The following is a 21512-nucleotide window of genomic DNA, read 5'->3' as shown; positions in this document are numbered from 1 at the left end:
CGATTCGGGCGCGCGATACTTCATGACTAGGCATGTGCGGGCCGCCCGATATTCGGGTTCGGGTCGGGTCGCAGAAATTCGGGCGGACTCGATTCGGGCGCGCGATACTTCATGACACATCGGGCTACCCGAGAGTTTCGGGCGGCCCGAGCGTTTCGGGCGGCCCGTGCATTTCGGGCTACCCGAGAGTTTCGGGCTGCCCGCTCGACTTCGTCGGGCGGGTTCGGGATGAATCGGACAAATTCGAGCGAGCGAGTTATCACAATACCTGAGATTCAACTCTGCGTTCTTATGAAATACATAATGATAATAATTCGTAATTTTTAATATACTTGGCTTTTTTATAATTACCGTAGGTATAATTGGCAAACATATGCGTAATCTTTATTTGTATTAAATTTTGAAATAATGCACGTTACACGGGAAAAATTTAAGAGACAATATTTCTGGCATTCTGACGAATTTGTTCCTCCGAATAAACTTGCATATCCATCGATAATATCATCAAAATATCCTTACGAAGTTACATACACCTAGACGGTATGAAAATAAAGTAAATTATGGCAATTTTTGACGTTTTGTGCTGTTTTTATTAACTGTAATATAACTGACTTAATATCTTGTTATAATATATAAACTTATTAATAATATAATTTATTAATTAACTGCCATATAATATAATATATAAACTTCTGGTGTTCCTTCGTAAGGATATTTTGATGATATTATCGATACATATGCAAGTTCATTCGGAGGAACAAATTCGTCAGAATGCCAGAAATATTGTCTCTTAAATTTTTCACGTGTAACGTGCATTATTTCAAAATTTAATACAAATAAAGATTATGCATATGTTTGCCAATTATACCTACGGTAATTATAAAAAAAAACCAAGTATATTAAAAATTACGTTAATTAAGTTATGAAAGAAGTATCATTATTACCATTATGTATTTCATAAGAACGCAGAGTTTAATCTCAGGTATTGCGATAACTCGCTCGCACGAACTTGTCCGATTCTTTCCGAACCCGCCCGACGAAGTCGAGCAGGCAGCCCGAAACTCTCGGGTAGCCCGATGTGTCATGAAGTATCGCGCGCCCGAATCGAGCCCGCCCGACTGTCAGCGACCCGACCCGACGATTCGGGCGCCCGACAATCGGGCGGCCCGCACATCCCTAGTATTAACCTTTACTATACACTCGGAGTACACGACACGCCGACAACAGTGTAGGTAAAGCATATGACATCTCGCGTTGTCTTCCCCGCGTTCTTTTTTTTTTAATTCGTGAATGTTGTAATTTTAGGACAAACGCTGTGGACCCATATATTAGAATGTCTAAAGAATATTCAGCAATTCTATGGACCCAAACAAGGATATTTATAATATTTTTGCATTAAGAAATGACATTTGCGTATAGAATTGTAAATTATTTAAGAAGAACAGTCTTTTGCGATGATGATTAAAAAGAAAGAAAATATTTCCAAAGAAAAAGAAAAAAAAACTACCTTCCTACCTTCCTTTTCTTGGAATTTTCCAAGAAAATATTTCTTTAATAATAACTGTGTGTAAACTGTGTTGTGAAGGTAGTTTTCGTAAAACTCGTCCAAATGGCAAACTTTAATGATCTGTATCTTGTAAACAATTTCGAAGATAAACCTGGTTCAACCCCCGCCTCCCACTTTCACTTGGACTATAACATACATCTTGGAATTCGTATGAAATGATCCCCTTCCTAATGTGGATATTTCCTTTAAAAAATAACAACTATTCTCGATTTTACAATGTATGTATAATTTACGTAGAACATAAGGATGTATGAGGCTGTTTCACCAAGAAGCAGGAACGATTCCTATCTCGATGATGCAGTAGAGGAGAGATACCGATCATTTACCTAAGGAGCTGTAGACCCACTAAAAACATTTTTTTTTGTGACACGCACGGAAGGGAACTGTCAACGCGTTCTCGAAAGTCCATCTGATAATGATCAGCCGCTTTCCGGTCCCGAGTATACAAATATCGCCACGAACACGGACCTTTTGTCAATAGATATGCTTTTGGATCTAGTTCTCCCACGCTCTCCGGTCGGTCTCCGGGAAGTATAAATCGACCTTAAATGGTCGATTTAATGGGTTTCTGGTAGCAAACGACACGATGGTCGGCACTTGGCCTTTGTTGCGAGCGTTTCGAGCGGCACTCAAGTGGCCTTCGGATATGCTCAGACATGTGTGGAGACTACGAAAACGTGCCCTATTTGCTGACACTATCCGAACCAACTAGTATAATCTGACCCTAAGGCAGCAGTCACAGTGGTACCGAAATCAGACGATTTGGCCGACGTTCGATGCATCGGTCTCTTTTTTCGAGCGTGCAAGAAAGAGACGAAACAATCGTCCGACGTCCGACTTCGGCAAACACGCACGAGCGTTTCGAGTACCTTGGAAGGCATGCATTGGTGTCGGTACGGCCGATTTCATCGTCCAATGTGCTCACAGTTGCATTGATAGGTGATGAGTCGGTCGAGGTTCGCGGCGACCGAATCTTTTCAAATGCTTCAAGAGGTGCCTCAATGGGAACCAACGACGAAGATCGGAGAAAAAAAAAAATCATTTCGTTTTTCGTCCGTCGCGTCGAAAGCGTACATGTATTTATAGTAGAAATAATAACACAGTGTTTTCTCGATATATGTCAACAATACGGGTCTTGCCAGCGAAGTATATCGTCAAGGAGATACTATTCTTTGATACACTGCCGGACGTAGAAGAGGACACCGAAACTCGAGTGTCCTCGGTCACCGAGGAGTCTAAGGGTCTATTCATGCTTGCCGGAACCGGACCGTTTTGCGTATGGACTCTAGATCCAAATGCCGGGTTGCCGAAAATCTATCGAAGAATGGTCGTCTTCGTTCCGGCGGTTGGACTAATCCAATCCGGCGGCTGTTTAGTTCGAGTCTGGTGAACGCGGCTGATCATTACCAGATGGCATTTCGAGAGCGCGTTGACAGTTCCCTGCTGTGCGTGGCACAAATAAAAATGTTTTTAGGAGTCTACAGCTCCTTAGGTAAACTATCGGTATCTCTCCTCTACAACATCATGGGGATAGGAATCGTTTCTGCCTCTTCGTGAAACAGCATATTAACGTAAATTATACATATATCGTAAAAACGAGAATAGTTGTTATTTTTTTTTTTACGGAAATATCCACATTAGGAAGGGTGTCATTCTGTGTGAAATCGATCATTTTTAGGGGACTATGTCTCGAATTTTGGTGACATTGAAATATGTTATAGTTCAAGTGAAAGTGGGAGGCGGGGGTTGAGCCGGGTTTATCTTCGAAATTGTTTAAAAGATCATCAAAGTTTGCCAATTTTGGACGAGTTTTACTAAAACTACCTTCACAATACAATTTAGACCACCGTTATTATTAAAGATAGAAACATTTTCTTTTTTTTTATCATCATCGCAAAAGACTGTTATTTTTAACCCTTAGCACTCCAACGGTGACTGTAAGGCGCCGCTAAAAATTGCTGTATCATTATTCAAAATATTTTTCATATTATTAAATTTATTTGTATTTAATAAATTCCTAAATACTTCAGTATTGTAACATTGCACCATTTTCGTATGTATAAAATGAAAAACAAAATACATATATATAGAAGGGAAATATTCTAGGTCGGAAGAATTGTTTCGTTTTGGAGTTAAAATAGCTTCGAGTACAAAGGGTTAAATAATTTACCATTCTATACGCAAATGTCATTTCTTAATGCAAGAATATTAGAAATGTCTTTGTTTTGGGTCTATGGACCCAAACAAAAAATTACTGAATATTCTTTAGACATTCTAATATATGGGTCCACAGGGTTTGTCCTAAAATTACAACTTTCACGTATTAAAAAAAAAGTACGCGGGAAAGAGGACGCGAGATGTCATATATTTTACCTAAACCGTTGTTGAGGTGTCGTGCACTCTGAGTGTACAATAAAGGTTAATACCATTCATAGTGCAAAGGACATTGGTTTTTCCAAACCTGCTAGTGAATAGCGGTCGATCAGTCGGTGCAATTTACCTGAATCGCCGGATGCAGCGTCCTTTGCCGGTCTTTTACCCGACCGCAATATTTTACCTGACCACAATAACATTACAACTCAGATGAACAATATTCTTTACTTCGAAAAATTGTACTTTGGACAGCTTTTGGGCGTTCTTGCACACTGTTGTGGCATCCGCCGGCCGGACAGCATTCACATAGATCGCTTTGCCTTCGATCCTGGAAAGGCACCGGACTGCCGCCGGATGTCGAGCTCATTGGGATCCCCGGTGTGTAAGGGTCTATTCATATTTGCCGGAAACGAATGCTAGTACAGATACTACCACGTTTTCTATATTCATACGCACCGGAACCCTAGCAAGGCCACTTGAGAGGCGATCGAGATGCTCGCAACAAACGCTAAGAGCCGCACACATCGGGGGTTTGCTACCTAACACCAGGACAGTTTACTCCCCTCTACACCCCGGGGATGCCTATGCGTCCGCCGAGAGCTGGATATCCGGTGACAATCCGATGTAGGTCATCCGGCAAGCCGTTGGGCATCCGATCTCTGTCCGATGCTGTCCGGCCGCCGGGTGCCACGACAGCATCCGAACATAATCATTCCACGCGATATCGAACACTTTTGGGAGTATTGTTTCGGATTTCTTCGCCGGGTGCCACGACAGAATCCGAACAGAATCCATTTTCGAAGTAGAGAAAAGAATATTGTTCATCTAAGTTGTAATGTTAAGAAGTGATAGTTCAAACTATAATCTAATTTAACGCTGGAACAATAAAACTCAGCTTCACAAATTAATTTTAGCATTGTTAAATTATATCTTATATCTTATAAGTGATTATAAGTCAAAACTCCGGAGAACAAGTTTAAAATGATTAGAATTCATTGGTTGCAAGGTGTGTTCGAAAGGTGGTGTGAATAGTGGAAAATTGGAAAAGTGGAAGTATACCGATAGTTTACCTAAGGAGCTATAGAGCCCCGAAAAACCTTTTTTTTGTGCCACGCACAACAGGGAACTGTCAACGCGCTCTCGAAAGACCATCTGGTAATGATCAGCCGCGCTCGCCGGACTCGAGCTAAACGACGGCCGGATAGGATAGTCCAACGGCCGAAACGAAGGCATCCGATCTTCAACAGATTTTTGGCAACCCGGCACTTGGACCTAGAGTCCGTACGTAAAACCATCTTGTCCCGGCAAATATGAATACACTCTAAAGGGGAGTAAACTGTTCTGGTGTTAGGTAGCAAATCCCCGCGGTGTGCGGCACTTGATCTTTGTTGCAAGCATCTCGAGCGCCTCTCAAGTGGCCTTGCGAGGGTTCCGACGCGTATGAATGTAGAAATATGGTAGTATCCATACTAGCATTCGTCTCCGGCAAGTATGAATAGACCTTAACATATTACGGGTCGGGTATATCGGTGTGTGACCACGAGACCACTACTAATCAAATAACAAAACGTCTTTATTTTTCATTATTTTTTACGAGACATTCACAAGTTGTGGAATTTTTCTGATTAAAATGATATCAAACACGATATAATTCGGACCATATTTACACTAATTTTCAGTTAATATAATTGTAATGCGAAGTAACTTTAGTCGTTCATTACACATGTAAATATCATCGGAATTATACCATATTTGAATTTGGTCCTAAACCTGCTTAGAGCAGAATTTGGCCCCTATTTGTTATGAGTTTGGCACCAAAACTTGTCGACAAATACCGAGCCATGCCAAATCGAGGCCAAATCTTGGCTTCGTTAGAGGGGTATGTCGGTCGCACTAAGACCTTGCTCTACGAGTACATATCGGGTAAAAACCGGGGAAATCTTGCTGTAGGAGAAAAATCAAATTTTATTTAAAATTCTAAATTACATAATTTTAAGTTTCATGTATTTTCAATAATTTAATTTCGTTTTTCCTCCTACAGCAAGGTTTACTCCGATTTTGCATATAGGTAATTTTCCGTCTTCGAAAAAGAGCTAAGAAAATTTATAATTCGGAGTCCGCTAGGAGACGTAGGCGAGGCTTCGGAAGTAATAGCAATTTCCGAGGCATTCTCGAGGGCCACGCCCCCTTGTCCCTGCCGCGTGTCTCACTCCCTGTGACGATCCAAGTTCTCGAGCCACCTCAGGCCCGTACGATATGTATGAACTGCACGTGGCGCATTAAGGCAACTCTCGTATCGATAGATTTCCACATCACTCATGAGGTAAATACTATTGTCAATGCGTTTTATTTTTGTCAGTGGTATCCCCTGTAGGCCTATTCCACTGCGTCGTATGATAATTTCGAGAAAATAAATTTAGAAAATAGTTTTCAATTATGTTGTCAAAATGTTACTGTTTGTGAAAATTAGACTTCGCGCATGTTTAGACCTGTTTGGCGAGGAAGAAGACTTGAAATTATGAAGACTGAAAATTATCATACGATGCAGTGGAATAGGTCTACAGGTGATACCAGTGACAAAATAAACGCGTTGACCATAGTACCTCATAGTACGAGCCTTGGATATTGCTATTAATTCCGAAGTCTGGTATACGGGTAGAGCAACCGTGGTCGTGTTGGGCAAATGTTAAGCCAATTTACCAACATTTTGCTTACTGGGACATTCCATATTAATTTTCACAATCCCAATCAATTTTAATATTGATCCACTTCTTCTTTTTCACTTTTTAATATCTCATATACAGAGTGTTAAAAAAACCATTCAATATTTATATGGTATATAGGATACATTGTACTGAGTAAAAAAGCTTTAGTAAACATAGATCGAAAGGTCAACCGTCTCTGAGATATAAACATTTTTGTTTACTAACATCATGATTCATTTACTACTGGCTTTCTGATATCTATAGAAAATTTTCCACGTGTTATGATTTTCCGCTACAGAACTGACTAATTCCGGATGAAATCTACTGTCGGCACTTGAAGCAGGACATTCAGAATGGGGTTTGTAAACACTAAAGTAAACATCGCACGCGATGGAAGCAAATAAGTCAATCATGATACTAGCAAACAAAAATGTTTATATCTCAGAAGCGGTTGACCTTTCGACCTATGTTTACTAGGGATGTGCGGGCCGCCCGATTGTCGGGCGCCCGAATCGTCGGGTCGGGTCGCAGACAGTCGGCCGGGCTCGATTCGGGCACGCGATACTTCATGACTAGGCATGTGCGGGCCGCCCGATATTCGGGTTCGGGTCGGGTCGCAGAAATTCGGGCGGACTCGATTCGGGCGCGCGATACTTCATGACACATCGGGCTACCCGAGAGTTTCGGGCGGCCCGTGCGTTTCGGGCTGCCTGCTCGACTTCGTCGGGCGGGTTCGGAAAGAATCGGACAAGTTCGTGCGAGCGAGTTATCGCAATACCTGAGATTAAACTCTGCGTTCTTATGAAATACATAATGGTAATAATGATACTTCTTTCATAACTTAATTAACGTAATTTTTAATATACTTGGTTTTTTTATAATTACCGTAGGTATAATTGGCAAACATATGCATAATCTTTATTTGTATTAAATTTTGAAATAATGCACGTTACACGTGAAAAATTTAAGAGACAATATTTCTGGCATTCTGACGAATTTGTTCCTCCGAATGAACTTGCATATGTATCGATAATGTCATCAAAATATCCTTACGAAGGAACACCAGAAGTTTATATATTATATTATATGGCAGTTAATTAATAAATTATATTATTAATAAGTTTATATATTATAACAAGATATTAAGTCAGTTATATTACAGTTAATAAAAACAGCACAAAATGTCAAAAATTGCCATAATTTACTTTATTTTCATACCGTCTAGGTGTATGTAACTTCGTAAGGATATTTTGATGATATTATCGATGGATATGCAAGTTTATTCGGAGGAAAAAATTCGTCAGAATGCCAGAAATATTGTCTCTTAAATTTTTCACGTGTAACGTGCATTATTTCAAAATTTAATACAAATAAAGATTACGCATATGTTTGCCAATTATACCTACGGTAATTATAAAAAAGCCAAGTATATTAAAAATTACGAATTATTATCATTATGTATTTCATAAGAACGCAGAGTTGAATCTCAGGTATTGTGATAACTCGCTCGCTCGAACTTGTCCGATTCATCCCGAACCCGCCCGACGAAGTCGAGCGGGCAGCCCGAAACTCTCGGGTAGCCCGAAATGCACGGGCCGCCCGAAACGCTCGGGCCGCCCGAAACTCTCGGGTAGCCCGTTGTGTCATGAAGTATCGCGCGCCCGAATCGAGTCCGCCCGACTTTCTGCGACCCGACCCGAACCCGAATATCGGGCGGCCCGCACATGCCTAATGTTTACTAAAGCTTTTTTACTCAGTACAGTGTATCCTATACAGGATGAATTCGATAAAGCAGGACACCTAAATATCTCCGTTACTTTTCCTTGTACAAAAAAACTTCGTAAGACAAAGTTACACTGTTTGAAGGGCCACATATAACGGTGTAAGGGAAAAAAATTTGAAGGTCATTTTTATGAGATTTCAAGGTTATCGATGTTTTTTTAAATGGAATGATATATTTTCGTTAACGTAGTGTTGTAGCTGACAAAATAACGAATTCATGTATGTAACACAATATGACCTTCAAATGACCTTGAACCCAGAAAAATGGTATAAATAAAATTCAACGTGTAAGATTCATTTGATGTATTTCTGTTACGCCAAATGTTAAAAAATACATCCCTACTTATACACATACACACGCGCACACCCACGAAACATATGTCTTAATTGATTTATTAGTACATATGCAAATATTCATATACTATAATAGAACATACTTATAAGAACATTAAAAATAAGTCACTTAGTATTTCATTTCCTAATAATCTTGGTGTAGTCTGCTAAAAAAATGAAAATACACGTAATATAGTACTCTCACTTTATATTTATATTTTTTTATATTTCTATTTTCGTTTATATTTCTTTTATATTTTCCACAAAATTTACGACATATACATATATCACTGTTGGAAACGGACTTTTTACAATTGAAAATAACATTAGGATATTTATAATAGTTGATCAGTTTTTCTTTATAGTATGTTTCCATACAACAGATAAGGCTGCAAAGTCTTTAACTGACAATCAACACCAGCGTCAAAAAATTGTTTCTTTCATCTTCGCTTTTGAACTAAAAACGTCTTGCGATTTAATGATACATGAATAAATTACATGTCATTAATGATTAATTACATTACATTAATATTAATTTAATGTAATGTTTAATTAATACAAGTCATTAATACATACAGATTAATACAAGTCACTTTCATGAGAATTCTCAGTAGTTAGCGTAGTCTGATTTTTCGATTTTATATGTTTAAAAATATTCAAAATTAGTTTTTTTCTATAATTGTTTTTATAGAGAATAATTTTCCAACAACTAATTCTCGACAATGGTGCAACTTACTAACAATTTTGTTGCAGACTCAAATAACAAGGCTGAAAGAGAATGTTGAGAAACTGCAAATCGAAACCGCCTCTTTGAAAACAAAGGAACAGACCGCTCAAGAAACTGCAAGACGATTACAGAGATCGTTACGCGAGGCTCGCGAAGAGGCTGCTTCATCATTAACTCGTGAACAAGAAGCGACTCGTGCTCGTCGCGAATTAGAAAAATGTCTTGAGACCGCCGAAGCAGAGACCAAAGTCGCCAAAGACGATCTAAGACTAGCACTTCAAAGAATTGATGATTTACAGAGCGCGATTCAAGGTGATCTTGATTTGGATTGCAGCGAAGAGGCAACGACTGAAAACAGTGATAGGTAGTAGTATTTCAGCTACGAGATCTTATTAATTTTGTACTAATTGTTGATGAGTAGTACATTTTATAGTCTGATTAACGTTGTTCTTGTGTATTTGGTATTTTAATTTTTATAAATAAAAAGTCAGATACACGTGTAATGGAAGAGTATGCATATGCAATATAGAAAATGTAAGATCTTTTTACTTTTATTATAGATATACTTTCATAGTACAAACACTTTTGTCTCTTATCCAACATGAATTAATCACGACGCTTCCACTACTTGAATGAAAATGGTTTTTAACGAATTATAAAACTAAAGTACACGGAAAAGATATTTAACACGTTGGGTGCGGAGCCGATTTCGGTATGCTTTTCGTTCGGCCGGCGGAGAACGTTAAACGGCTCTCGTAAAATACGAAGAATTAGAACCAGAAAAGTCGTAACATTTTGCAACGCATGTGCAAGCAAACATCATTTACATTTAACATGTTTTAATAAACTACATTAAAAAAGAATAAACATAAAAGCATAAACATGTTTTTTTATATTACATGAATTATCAAGTTTATTTTGTAAGTTTGATACTGTATGTCGGTCCTCAGGGACTAACGCCGACTAAACGAAAATTACAATGGCGGTCCCTAGGAACCGACGCCGCAACCAACGTGTTAGCTTACTTTTTCCTAGAGTGAACATTAACAGGTCTATTAAGTATGTCTTAAAGTAGCTTTAATTACAATTCAAAATTTCAATTCATTGAAATGAGAATGTTTAGAATGTTATTATAATTTACATAAAGCAAACATTTTCTTAAATAATACTTCATCATTATTTTAACACTAAAACTACCATTAGCAAACATTAAAATTAATTAGTGTTTATTGCCTTAGGGTTGTATTCATTTCGACTGTGTGTAGTTTTCATTATAGTATACACCTGAATAAATAACTTGATACAACAATTTTTCACTAAAGCATTTGTCATTTTAACAATTCTGAGAATTCTGGAGTCCTAGTGTTAATGCTCATCTTTAGTAAATTCTATAAAAGTAAATCATAATAATTTACGCAATCCAAATAAACTAATAATTTTTAGTATGTTTCTCCATTGTGTCTTTTTCAAGTTTCTTTTGAAATAATATTACAAGAACAGAATACGTCCACTTATTGACCAAAAATGCGAAAGTCCGTTACACAAGATGTTCCACAATATACCGTGTTATTTACTTTGATTACCTCAATACTCTTAAGAATCGAACAAATCCACAAATAAATAATTTCTTCGAATACTAAACAGCTAAACACATCTTTGTCATTACAGATCTTTAATTACGGCTTCCAGCTATTTTTATAACACACACTTAAAAACTTGTACTTTTCTCCGTGTTTATTTATCTATTGATAATACGTTACATATTATTTATTTTGTTTCCAGTGATTGATCCGCAGCGTTGTCGGATTTTGAATCCGATGAAAGCAAGAATGAAGATTCGAATGCTGTACCCACTGTCGAGGAATTATTTATGGATTAACATGAATTGAAAATACGGTGCGAAGTAAGACAAAAAATGATTGATGTAGGGTGATTAGGAAAGAAAAATCTATACTCTGGAAGGTGAAAATATTGACCAGAGAAAAAGGTTCATGTGAACGAATGAAAGAGATTAAAATCAAAATAATGCTATTTACAGTAAATTTTGAAAAACACAATAACCGTGAAATCATCAATATAGTACATAATTTATATACGAATTACATTTCTGATGTCGAGAACACTGATGTTCGTCTTTGTGGAGCATAACATATAATATAGTCAGTCACATAATTGTTGGTACACATTTTAAATCAGAATAACTTTTTTATGAATGCATTTCAGTTTTTCTGTTAAGCTAGAAAGATTAGTTTACTAGATGACGTGTAATGAAAATTTTTGAAAAATTGGCTGTCGGAATTACGAAAAGAACATAGTAAAAGTTGCTTTTTATAACTTTTTTATTTGGACCAGTAATTACAATTTAAAAAATGTGCTCTGATCACCACTTTTAATCATTTATAACTCAAACCAACTGACCGATTTGGTTGAAGTTTTCAACATGTATATAACTTATACGAATCTACAAAATAAATTGTTTAAATTTTCGTCATAGACACAAATAAAATAGTTGCAGAAAGAGACTTTCACGATTTTGTTTTTTTTTTGTCGTAATTCAGATTAAACGCAATTTTTCCAAAATTTTCATTACACCTCGTCTGATAAACTAATCTTTCTAGCTTGACGGAAAAACTGAAATCGTTTAGTCCATTTTTAAAATAGTTATTCTGGTATAAAGTGTGTGCAATCAATTATGTGACTGATTGTATGGACCAATTTGTATAAGGTCTCCGTTTTTTGTATAGATTTCATCTTTCGTTCATTCTTTATAAACAAAAACTGAACACATTGACATGTTAAATATTGTTATGTTATCAGTAAAAAAACTAAACCATTTGTTCTGTACGTACACTCTTCCACGATTAAATATGTTACACCCAATATTTATATAAATTAAAACATGAAGGTTTAAGAATTGTCTGTTCGAGACAAGTTGTGAGTAAACGTAGAAAAGGGGATTATGAATACATTGATAAAAATTTCGTAAATACGGACCGCTAACGACATTCCTAAGACGAAAGCATTTTTACATTAGGCCAGTGATTCTAATGTTGTAAGTCTAATGTTTTTTCCATACAATTACCAACGGTGTCGTTGGACTTATGCAACGTAATTATTAAAAGTAGTATGAACAATTTCAAAATCAGTTCCTTGCTTGATGATACATTTCTATTTTATCAATAGGGATGAAGTACTACTGGGACTATAAGTAGATCGCGAATCATTATACCATTTTGCCATTTTACTACTAAATCCGTAAGAACCTGAGAAAGGTTTGGTGTTTTTTATACTGAAGGCAATACTTATATTCTTTTGCACTTGCCACTAAATTAACCGGTTTTATGCGTTGATTCTGTAGTTATGAATATGCATTATACAGTAATGTTGCATTACGCAGGGGAGGACTAAAATATTTATGTTGACGATTTAATTATAAGCAGACCGACAAATAGATGTATAGAAGGAAAATATTATATGTTTGTTTACTCTCGTTTCTTATAGTTTTATAACACTGCGCTTCATTCGAATCAAGCCACAAGTAAGAAGTACTATAAGGGTATAACACAAGTAATCAGGGAAATGTGTAACAATTTTATTATGCTCGCGAGGACCAAGAATGTTATCACTAAACACTGACTACATACATGTTCATATGGATTGTTTTTCATAATTATTAGACTGTGGATGTTTATGTAAACACAGATTTTTGTGGCCTAACTTATAAAAATTGGGAGGGATATTGGTTTATTCCATGAAGGATTCTATCGAATTTCAAATGAGAGAATACCCGCACTGCGGATTATTCAACTTTTTATAATATTGAGTACATAATACATGAACACATAAGTATGTTATAAATACATAAAATCTACAGTAAAGTAATGATCAATACTATCACTTGACAAAGTGTTTTTCATTTCCGAATTACTCTATAACCCTATATATGCTAGTTTAGGATAGACAAAATTAGTTATTCATTGTCAACGCCACCGCCACTGCCGAACAATATCAAAACATTATCTTCATGATAGCGAATGAAATTGAAAGAATAAATATTAAATTGCAAATTATCTTTTATAAATATACTGTATGGTCAGTAGACTGGAATTTTTAAATGAATACGAAAGCGATAAGGGAAATCAATACTTTGTACGAACATAAACGTCTACGTCAGGCCTGTCGAAACCGCAGCCAGCGGGCCACATTTGGCCTGTTCTCCCACTTCTTCATGTTTCTAAGGTGAGAAGTGACGTTCTTCTACTATTTGACATAGTCGTATCTCCAGAAGCGCATGACGTTTGTTTCTATCGCGCACTTATTCCTATCGTGTATGATAACATAAGAAGAAGTGTGGCCCGCGACGAAGAAGAACTTGGACAGGCCTGGTCTACGTGATCAACTTGTTGCAGTCCTTTCGCTTGTCGAAACAATCAACAAAGTATTTAGGTGCTAACTATAATTCCCAGTCAACGTGTATGTAATGGTTTCTGTACTTTGCTTTGCGATGCGCGTTTCGACGATACTTTATCCGACAGTAGTTGTCGTTGACGGTGTCGTTCTTCCAGTCTTCCACAGGATTACGAACTTCTGGATACTGTAGCGTCGAAGTGCCCGCATTCACACGTTCGATAATCACAGCATAGCTTTTCAATCGCATTGTATACATGCAGTTTGTATGTACGTGCAGCGAACATGGAAATCGAAGCTACTAAACAAAAACACTTCTTTACAAGCAAAAGAAAAAATGCGCTCCATGATATTTAACACTTCTCTACCGAGTTAACTATGTTGGTTATTCTTTCAAATTTGTATTATATGATGCGAGTCATTACATCTTTGGTTTCTTATAAAAGATACTTGTGTAACTTATTGCTTTGTAAAATGCAGATATCTTATTTAATTAACTGAGCTACCAATTTTTTTTCAATCCCACCCGCAACATTACGATACTTCCCCGTAAACAATTTGCTATGAATTTGGCACCAAAAGACTACAAATTCCTATCCATATGTTTCCGCATTAGGCTCGGTATTTGAGTGCAAAGTTTGCAGCCAAAATTCCATGCTAAATTGAGTCCAAATCTTGAACTCACCTTATTCTAAGAGCAAACATCGGACAAAATCGGAGTAAACCTTTCTGTACGAGGGAAAACGGAATTGAATTATTGAAAATACATGAAACTCCAAATTATATAATTTAGAAGTTTGAATAAAATTTCGTTTTCTCTCCACAACAAGGTTTACTCTCATCTTGCCTAATATACTCTTACTTAGAACAATATTAGGTCCGCTTTTAGTGCGACTGACCTGCCCTCAAGGTCAATTTTACCTGCAAACTTTTCACTCAAATTCCGATCCATCCAAGTGTTAGTGTCAAATTCATACAAAATAGGGATCAAATTCTGCTCCAAGCAGGGTTTGGTACCAAATGGACAAGTCTTTTCTCACAAAGTGTGATACAAACATTGCGCAAAAGCTCGAAACAGCATTTGGCTAACTGGGCAATTATATGCAAAATGCTTCGAATCTGCCACTAAAATTTGACTCGGAAGTGCCATCCATCTGTATATCCAGTGGAAAGTCTGCCACGGCATATTCGTGCCAAACTTTTGCTTCGATCAGCCTTCGTCATAGAGGGCAGGTCCGTCGCAATAAGAACGGGCGTAACCTTGTTCTCAAAGTAAATATCGGGAAAAATCGGAATAAACGACGAGAGGGAAAATTGAATTTACAAACGTATTTATTTTAATCTTAATCTATTTTTATTTTACATATATTTGTATTATATTATTTATTTGTTTCATATTTATAATCTTAAGAAAGAATACGAATAGACAATACAATTTAAAAAAATGAACTGTACAAGTTACACGAAGGAAATAAAAATGATATAAAATTCAATTATCATAACAAAACTGTTATAAAATAAAAAATAAATATTCAAATCTTAAAATAATGGAAATAAAACCCTCGAATGGAAAATAAGGTATGGGGACGCTTAAGAAGAGTTTAATTAATTTATAATACATAATATAGGTCATTAGGCATGGGCAGCACGGACAGCACACCACTCTTGAAGTTTCTCCTTCCTACAAACAAAAAGGGCCTTACATTAGGACGCAATATATGTTCTGTTCTCATTGTACAATAGATATATTTCGAAGAAAATTTTTTTAAATTCTAGAATAATGTATATACTCACTTTCAATTCATTAATCAACTCAAAATAATACTGTTTTGACATTTGTTCCAAATTACTTACGGTGGTAATCCTGGTAGTAAAGCATTCTTGGAAAAATAGGTATCTGAAATAATTAAAAATATTTGTGAGTACTATATAAAGTTTAGAGTACTAAAATAATACTATACAATACTGCACGGAAGATATTATTGATTATAACATAAAGTTATTTGTTTTCCATGCGTATCTATATATAATAACAATACAATTTATCATAACACGAGAAATATGTAATGTACGATGTGCAACTTGGAATAAATTATACTGTTTCAAAATGAACCAGCACAGCGATAACTTACTGGGACATTCCCAATGTTACCGTCTTCTTCATCCATCGACGATTCGCTGGTGCATCAGCAATAAAACACCTTAATACGACTGGAATTTTCTTCTCGTGGAACGTAATGCCTCCATTTGACATTATCAAGTTTATGTCAGAGACAAATTTTTGAAGATAATTGTTACAATCCTTGGTTTTTTGGGTGCCTTTATAAATCCCTACTACAATGGGTTTACTATTTAAGATATTTACAATTCTGACTTGAATAGGCCAAATTTGAATTGTATTGGAACTATCTAAACTACATCCATCCACATGAAAATATAATTGCAACTCTCCAGGAATTACTGGAGAACATTGAGATAACTGTTTAACTATTTCCAACTCTACATCAAAATGAACATACTCTCCTGGTTCTACCACAGAGGTGACGACACTGGTACATGGTATACTAATGAGTGTTCTTATATCTTTCGGCAAACTAGAAAAACACGAATGGGTACGTAGAAGAGATAAGATGTTGTTCCCCTGAGTGTGCGTTAAATTATTGTCCACAAAGCAAGATGCTAAACCATCACGAAATGATACTTCTGAAACAGTACCAGCAGATTCCCAAACCACAGCATCGCATGAAAAGGTAGAAGACGAATCATGCGTGAATGAAGATGTGGTGGGAATATTAAGAAGACTTTCATTACTATTATTGCTGACAGGCACGGATAAAGAAGACGTGCTGGGAATGTTCTGCAGCTTATCAAGATTAGGGGGACTTTGTAATTTATTGTCACGTGAAAACTTCCTCAAATTTGAGGTTATTTCGCGCCGAATATTTCGTTTCTGCCTAGCGCTTAATCTGTTATACGGTTTTCGCGAAACCGACTTCTTCAAAACTCTACGATCCATGGGGGTAAAAGAAAAATCAGGCATCCGCTGGGATAGTTAGTAGGCCTCGTAACTTACAGTGACTAGCAAAAGTGTAAACACACTTCGCTAGTTTTACATAAAACGTGATAATACAACCTATTTTTCAATTGAATGAAAAGCTTAAGTACTAATAATTATATGGTGAATGTGACAAACAAAACATAACAGTTTATGCTAGATAATATTAACAATATATATAATATTTTACAAAGATAAGGATTTGAAGCAATGTTTACAGTTTTGCACGTTTCATTAGAAACGGTTAAGATAGTACACAAATGCTAGGAAAATGAAATTGTCAACAAACACTGATAGCCAACTGTAGTAAGACAAGTTTAGACTGGTGTTTACACAGTTTTCCTCGTATTTGAAAGTTGGTTGACACGCGTAAGTCAAGATGAAACCACTTAGTGCAGATTGCGACGAAACAGCGATTCTCGCGTTCCGTCGCGAGCTCGCGATTGTGACCCAATCGCGAGCCAATCCGCGATCAGACCCTAACGCGAGCCAATCCGCGATCAGACCATAACGCGAGCCAATCCGCGATCAGACCCTAACGCGAGCCAATCCGCGATCAGACCCTAACGCGAGCTAATCCGCGAGCACCGACACCGGCCGAGCGTCTAGCGAGGCAAGGCTCTCGTTGTGGTCCGCGCTCGGCTATATAGACCCGGCCGAAACGAGCAAACCTCGGAGTTGGCTTTCGGGGGCGAGCGACGATGTTCCTGTCGGGGTACCCTCACCAAAGGACTTATATGACCTTGTAAGGAAAATGAAGGCCAAAAAGGCCCCGGGTCCTGACAAAATCACCGTCCCAATGTTGGCAAATGCCTCTCATAAAATCTTTTGCCAACTCCATTATATATATAAGGCTTCACTCAGACTCAATTACTTTCCCAGGGCATGGAGAAGTGCTAAGGTAATTCCAGTTCACAAACCGGGTAAACTTTTAACGGATCCCTCGGGTTATAGACCAATCAGCTTGCTACCCATTCCGGGTAAACTCCTTGAGAGAGTGATATTCAATCTTATCCTAGATCACGTTAAATCAAACAACATAATCATCCCTCAACAATTTGGATTTCGGGAAAAACACTCCACATTACATCAAGTTGGCCGTATATCTCAACACGTGGCTCATGCGCTCAACATAAAACGGGAAGTTGCCATGGTCCTATTGGACCTCTCAAAGGCATTCGATACGGTTTGGCATAGGGCCGTTCTGTACAAACTATACAAAATGGCTCTACCTCACTCTATTCTAAGACTCTTAAACTCTTATCTGCTTGAGCGCACGTGTTACGTGAGCTATAACTCTCACAAATCCGTCATATATAATTGCCAAACAGGAGTACCCCAAGGTTCCATACTGGGTCCCCTACTGTTCATTCTCTACATTAACGATATCCCTTCGATGTCCACATGCGAAAAAGCTCTGTATGCCGATGATACAGCCATATATTCCACTTCTACGAGAAAGGGTCGACTGACCCTCTTTCGTAGAATGCAGAAATACCTCGATAACATCATCCAATACTTCAGTGATTGGAAACTTGTGATAAATCCATCGAAATCTGAAGCCATTCTCTTCTCCAGAGCCCTAAGATCTCGAACAAATGCCTTTAAGGAGCAACACAAATTTATGATTAACGGTGAACCCGTGAGATGGGCGAGTCAGGTCAGATACTTGGGCATCATATTGCACGATAAACTGCTGTGGTCCCCTGCACTTAAGGATCGCGTTGAAAAAACACTGCATGCTCACTCAGCTATTAGATCGTTCATTGCGCCTTCCTCGCATCTTCCACTCTCGCTTCGCTTAACTACCTACGTTATGTGCCTCAGACCAGTGCTTACTTATGGGGCTATCATATGGTTCTATTCCACCCCTCCCACTACTCGGATTCGTCTGCAGCGGACTCAGACCAAAATACTAAAATCCATCCTAAATAAGGAGCGACGGTTCCCCACTAAGTTAATACATCAAATCACAGCCATTCCATTGATTGGAAAGTTCATAAATAAAATGATCACCAATTATGACGTTTCTGAGCACGAAAACCCGTTAATAAAACTAACGGGGTCCTATACTGCTGAAAATATCCCGTATACAATCAAAATCCAATTTCCTTTAGTCTTCTAATCTTATTCTTTCTCTTATAAGCTTATCTGCTTCTTAAATCACCTTGCTCCTCTCTCTCCTTTTGGAAGCCCTCTCACCATAGTCAATACATCTACTTATAACATTGTAGATTCATCCCCGTATTCCCTCGGGCTTGTTTATGCAAGTCCCCCCCGGATAATAAGGGGATAACTTAAACTAACTGCCTCCGGGTAATACTCCATGGCAATATGCCACGGATGCTTAACACATCCTTCACGAAATACCTACTCAGGTTTTTGAAAATTTCCTGAGTCTCCAATCAAATTGCCTTGGCTCACATACATCCTGTCGGTAATACCAATCTTATCCCATCAGCCGATAAGGAGGCAGAGGCCTCCAGGTGCGGCTCAAATAGGCTTAGAGGTGTGTCTCTTCCGGCGAGCCTCCGGCTCGCCGGTAAGAGACCCCCTTCCTCTCTGTCCTAACACTCATTAAACAAAAAAAAAAAAAAAAAAAAAAAAAAAAAAAAGCAAACCTCGGAGTTGGCTTTTCGTTAGCTAAAAAACGCCAGTTATCCATACCAGTCCTCAACGTTGAAGGCAGAACTTTGCACTCTGACCATGACAAATCTGATGCTTTAGCAAATAACTTTGCCAAGGTCCACAAGGACGCGGCCCTGATTGCCTCAAGACATGAACAGTCCGTCAACAATTTTTACAATCAATTTGACTGGGGGGAGGTGAGTGACTCTGTCCCCGTAAAGGTACCCTCACCCAAGGATATATACGATCTTGTCCGAAAAATGAAGGCCAAAAAGGCCCCTGGCCCTGACAAAATTACCGTTCCGATGTTGGCAAACGCCTCGCATAAAATCTTCTGCCAATTTCATTACATATTCAAGGCTTCACTTAAATATAACTATTTCCCCAGAGCATGGAGACTTGCAAAAGTGATCCCGGTTCACAAACCGGGCAAACCTTCTTCTGATACTTCCGGCTACCGGCCGATTAGCTTATTACCCATCCCGGGTAAACTCTTAGAGAGAATAATATTCAATCTCATACTGGATCACGTCAAAATGAACAATATTATCATTGGTCAACAGTTTGGTTTTCGTGAAAAACATTCTACCCTACACCAAGTAGGTCGTATATCGCAATACGTAGCACATGCGCTCAATGTAAAAAGGGAAGTTGCCATGGTCTTACTAGACCTTTCCAAGGCATTTGACACTGTATGGCATAGAGCCATTCTATACAAACTCTATGAAACGGCTCTACCTCACTCCATATTAAGATTACTAAATTCATACTTGCTTGAGCGTACGTGCTACGTATGCTTAAACTCTCATAAATCCGTTATTTACAATTGTCAAACTGGAGTACCTCAGGGCTCCATACTGGGACCATTACTGTTCATTTTGTATATCAACGACATCCCCTCCATGTCCCTGTGTGAAAAAGCGTTATATGCTGATGACACAGCAATATACTCTACTTCTACGAGAAAGGGTCGACTGACCCACTTTCGTAGAATGCAAGGATACCTTGATTGTGTAATACAATATTTCAGTGACTGGAAACTAGTACCTAATCCTTCTAAATCAGAAGGCATTCTTTTTTCAAAGGCTCTGAGATCTCGTACGGACGCTTTTAAAGAGCAAAATCAATTCATGATAAATGGTGAGCCTGTGAGATGGGCGAGCCAGGTGAGATACCTGGGTGTTATCCTGCATGACAAACTACTATGGTCACCCGCATTGAAGGATCGCACAAATAAAACTCTACGCGCTTTCGCTACATTAATGTGCCTCAGACCCGTGCTCACATACGGGGCTCTCATTTGGTATTATGCCACTCCCATTTCCATCCGGATTTGTCTACAGCGGACTTAGTCTAAAATCCTGAAAACTATTCTTAACAAGGATAAACGATTTCCCACAAAGCAATTACACCAATTAACATCCATACCGCTAATTAATAATTTTATAAATAAAATGATAGCTAACTATAATGTCTCCGAGCATGAAAACCCGTTAGTCAAACTAACGGGGAGTTACACTGTAGACAAGATACCGTACAAAATTAAAGTCTCATTTCCTCTCGCATTCTAATCTCATCTAAACTATTTTAGCATAATATCTCCAGCTTATCATGCTCCCTTCCTTCCTTACGGGTGCTACTTTATAAGGTTATCACATCATCTTATAATCAGATATATGCACTCCTGACTTCCTTGGGCTTGTTACACAAACCCTCCGGAATCAAGGGAAAAATTCCTTTTACAGCCCTTCGGGGTTATACTCCATGGCTTTCGCCACGGATGTTAAATTCATCCTTCCTTGCAATCTTACTCAGGTTTTTGCAAATTTCCTGAGTCATAATCAGGTAGCTTCGGCTCACCAACATCCATTGGTAATCCCAATCTTACTTTATTAGCCGATGAGGAGGCAAAGGCCTCCAGGTGCGGCTAAAATA

General features: G+C 38.0%; 2 protein-coding genes across 5 annotated transcripts in view; one reads left to right on the top strand and one right to left on the bottom strand.

Annotated features, from left to right (window-relative positions):
• LOC143355910 (unconventional myosin-XVIIIa) overlaps positions 1-14391 on the top strand; it is a 378931-nt gene extending 364540 nt beyond the window's left edge. For all 4 annotated transcript variants that reach the window (XM_076791094.1, XM_076791093.1, XM_076791095.1 and 1 more), the window contains 2 exons: positions 9514-9851; positions 11270-14391. In XM_076791094.1, coding sequence (XP_076647209.1) covers positions 9514-9851; positions 11270-11276 — 345 coding nt within the window. In that variant the 3' untranslated portion in view covers positions 11277-14391. The remainder of the gene's footprint in view (positions 1-9513; positions 9852-11269) is intronic.
• A 619-nt stretch (positions 14392-15010) lies between these two features.
• Positions 15011-17012, bottom strand: LOC143355933 (uncharacterized). The gene is made up of 2 exons (XM_076791176.1): positions 15689-17012; positions 15011-15575 (listed from the first exon to the last, which is right to left on the bottom strand). The coding sequence occupies exon 1, from the start codon at positions 16932-16934 to the stop codon at positions 16023-16025; it is 912 nt and encodes a 303-aa protein (XP_076647291.1). The 5' UTR covers positions 16935-17012; the 3' UTR covers positions 15011-15575; positions 15689-16022.
• Positions 17013-21512: the final 4500 nt, after the last annotated feature.

The sequence above is a fragment of the Halictus rubicundus genome, chromosome 7 (assembly GCF_050948215.1).
Source record: "Halictus rubicundus isolate RS-2024b chromosome 7, iyHalRubi1_principal, whole genome shotgun sequence".
Lineage (NCBI taxonomy): Eukaryota > Metazoa > Arthropoda > Insecta > Hymenoptera > Halictidae > Halictus > Halictus rubicundus.
Note: the sequence above shows the minus strand (reverse complement) of the source record. Positions and strands in the feature narration are given on the sequence as shown.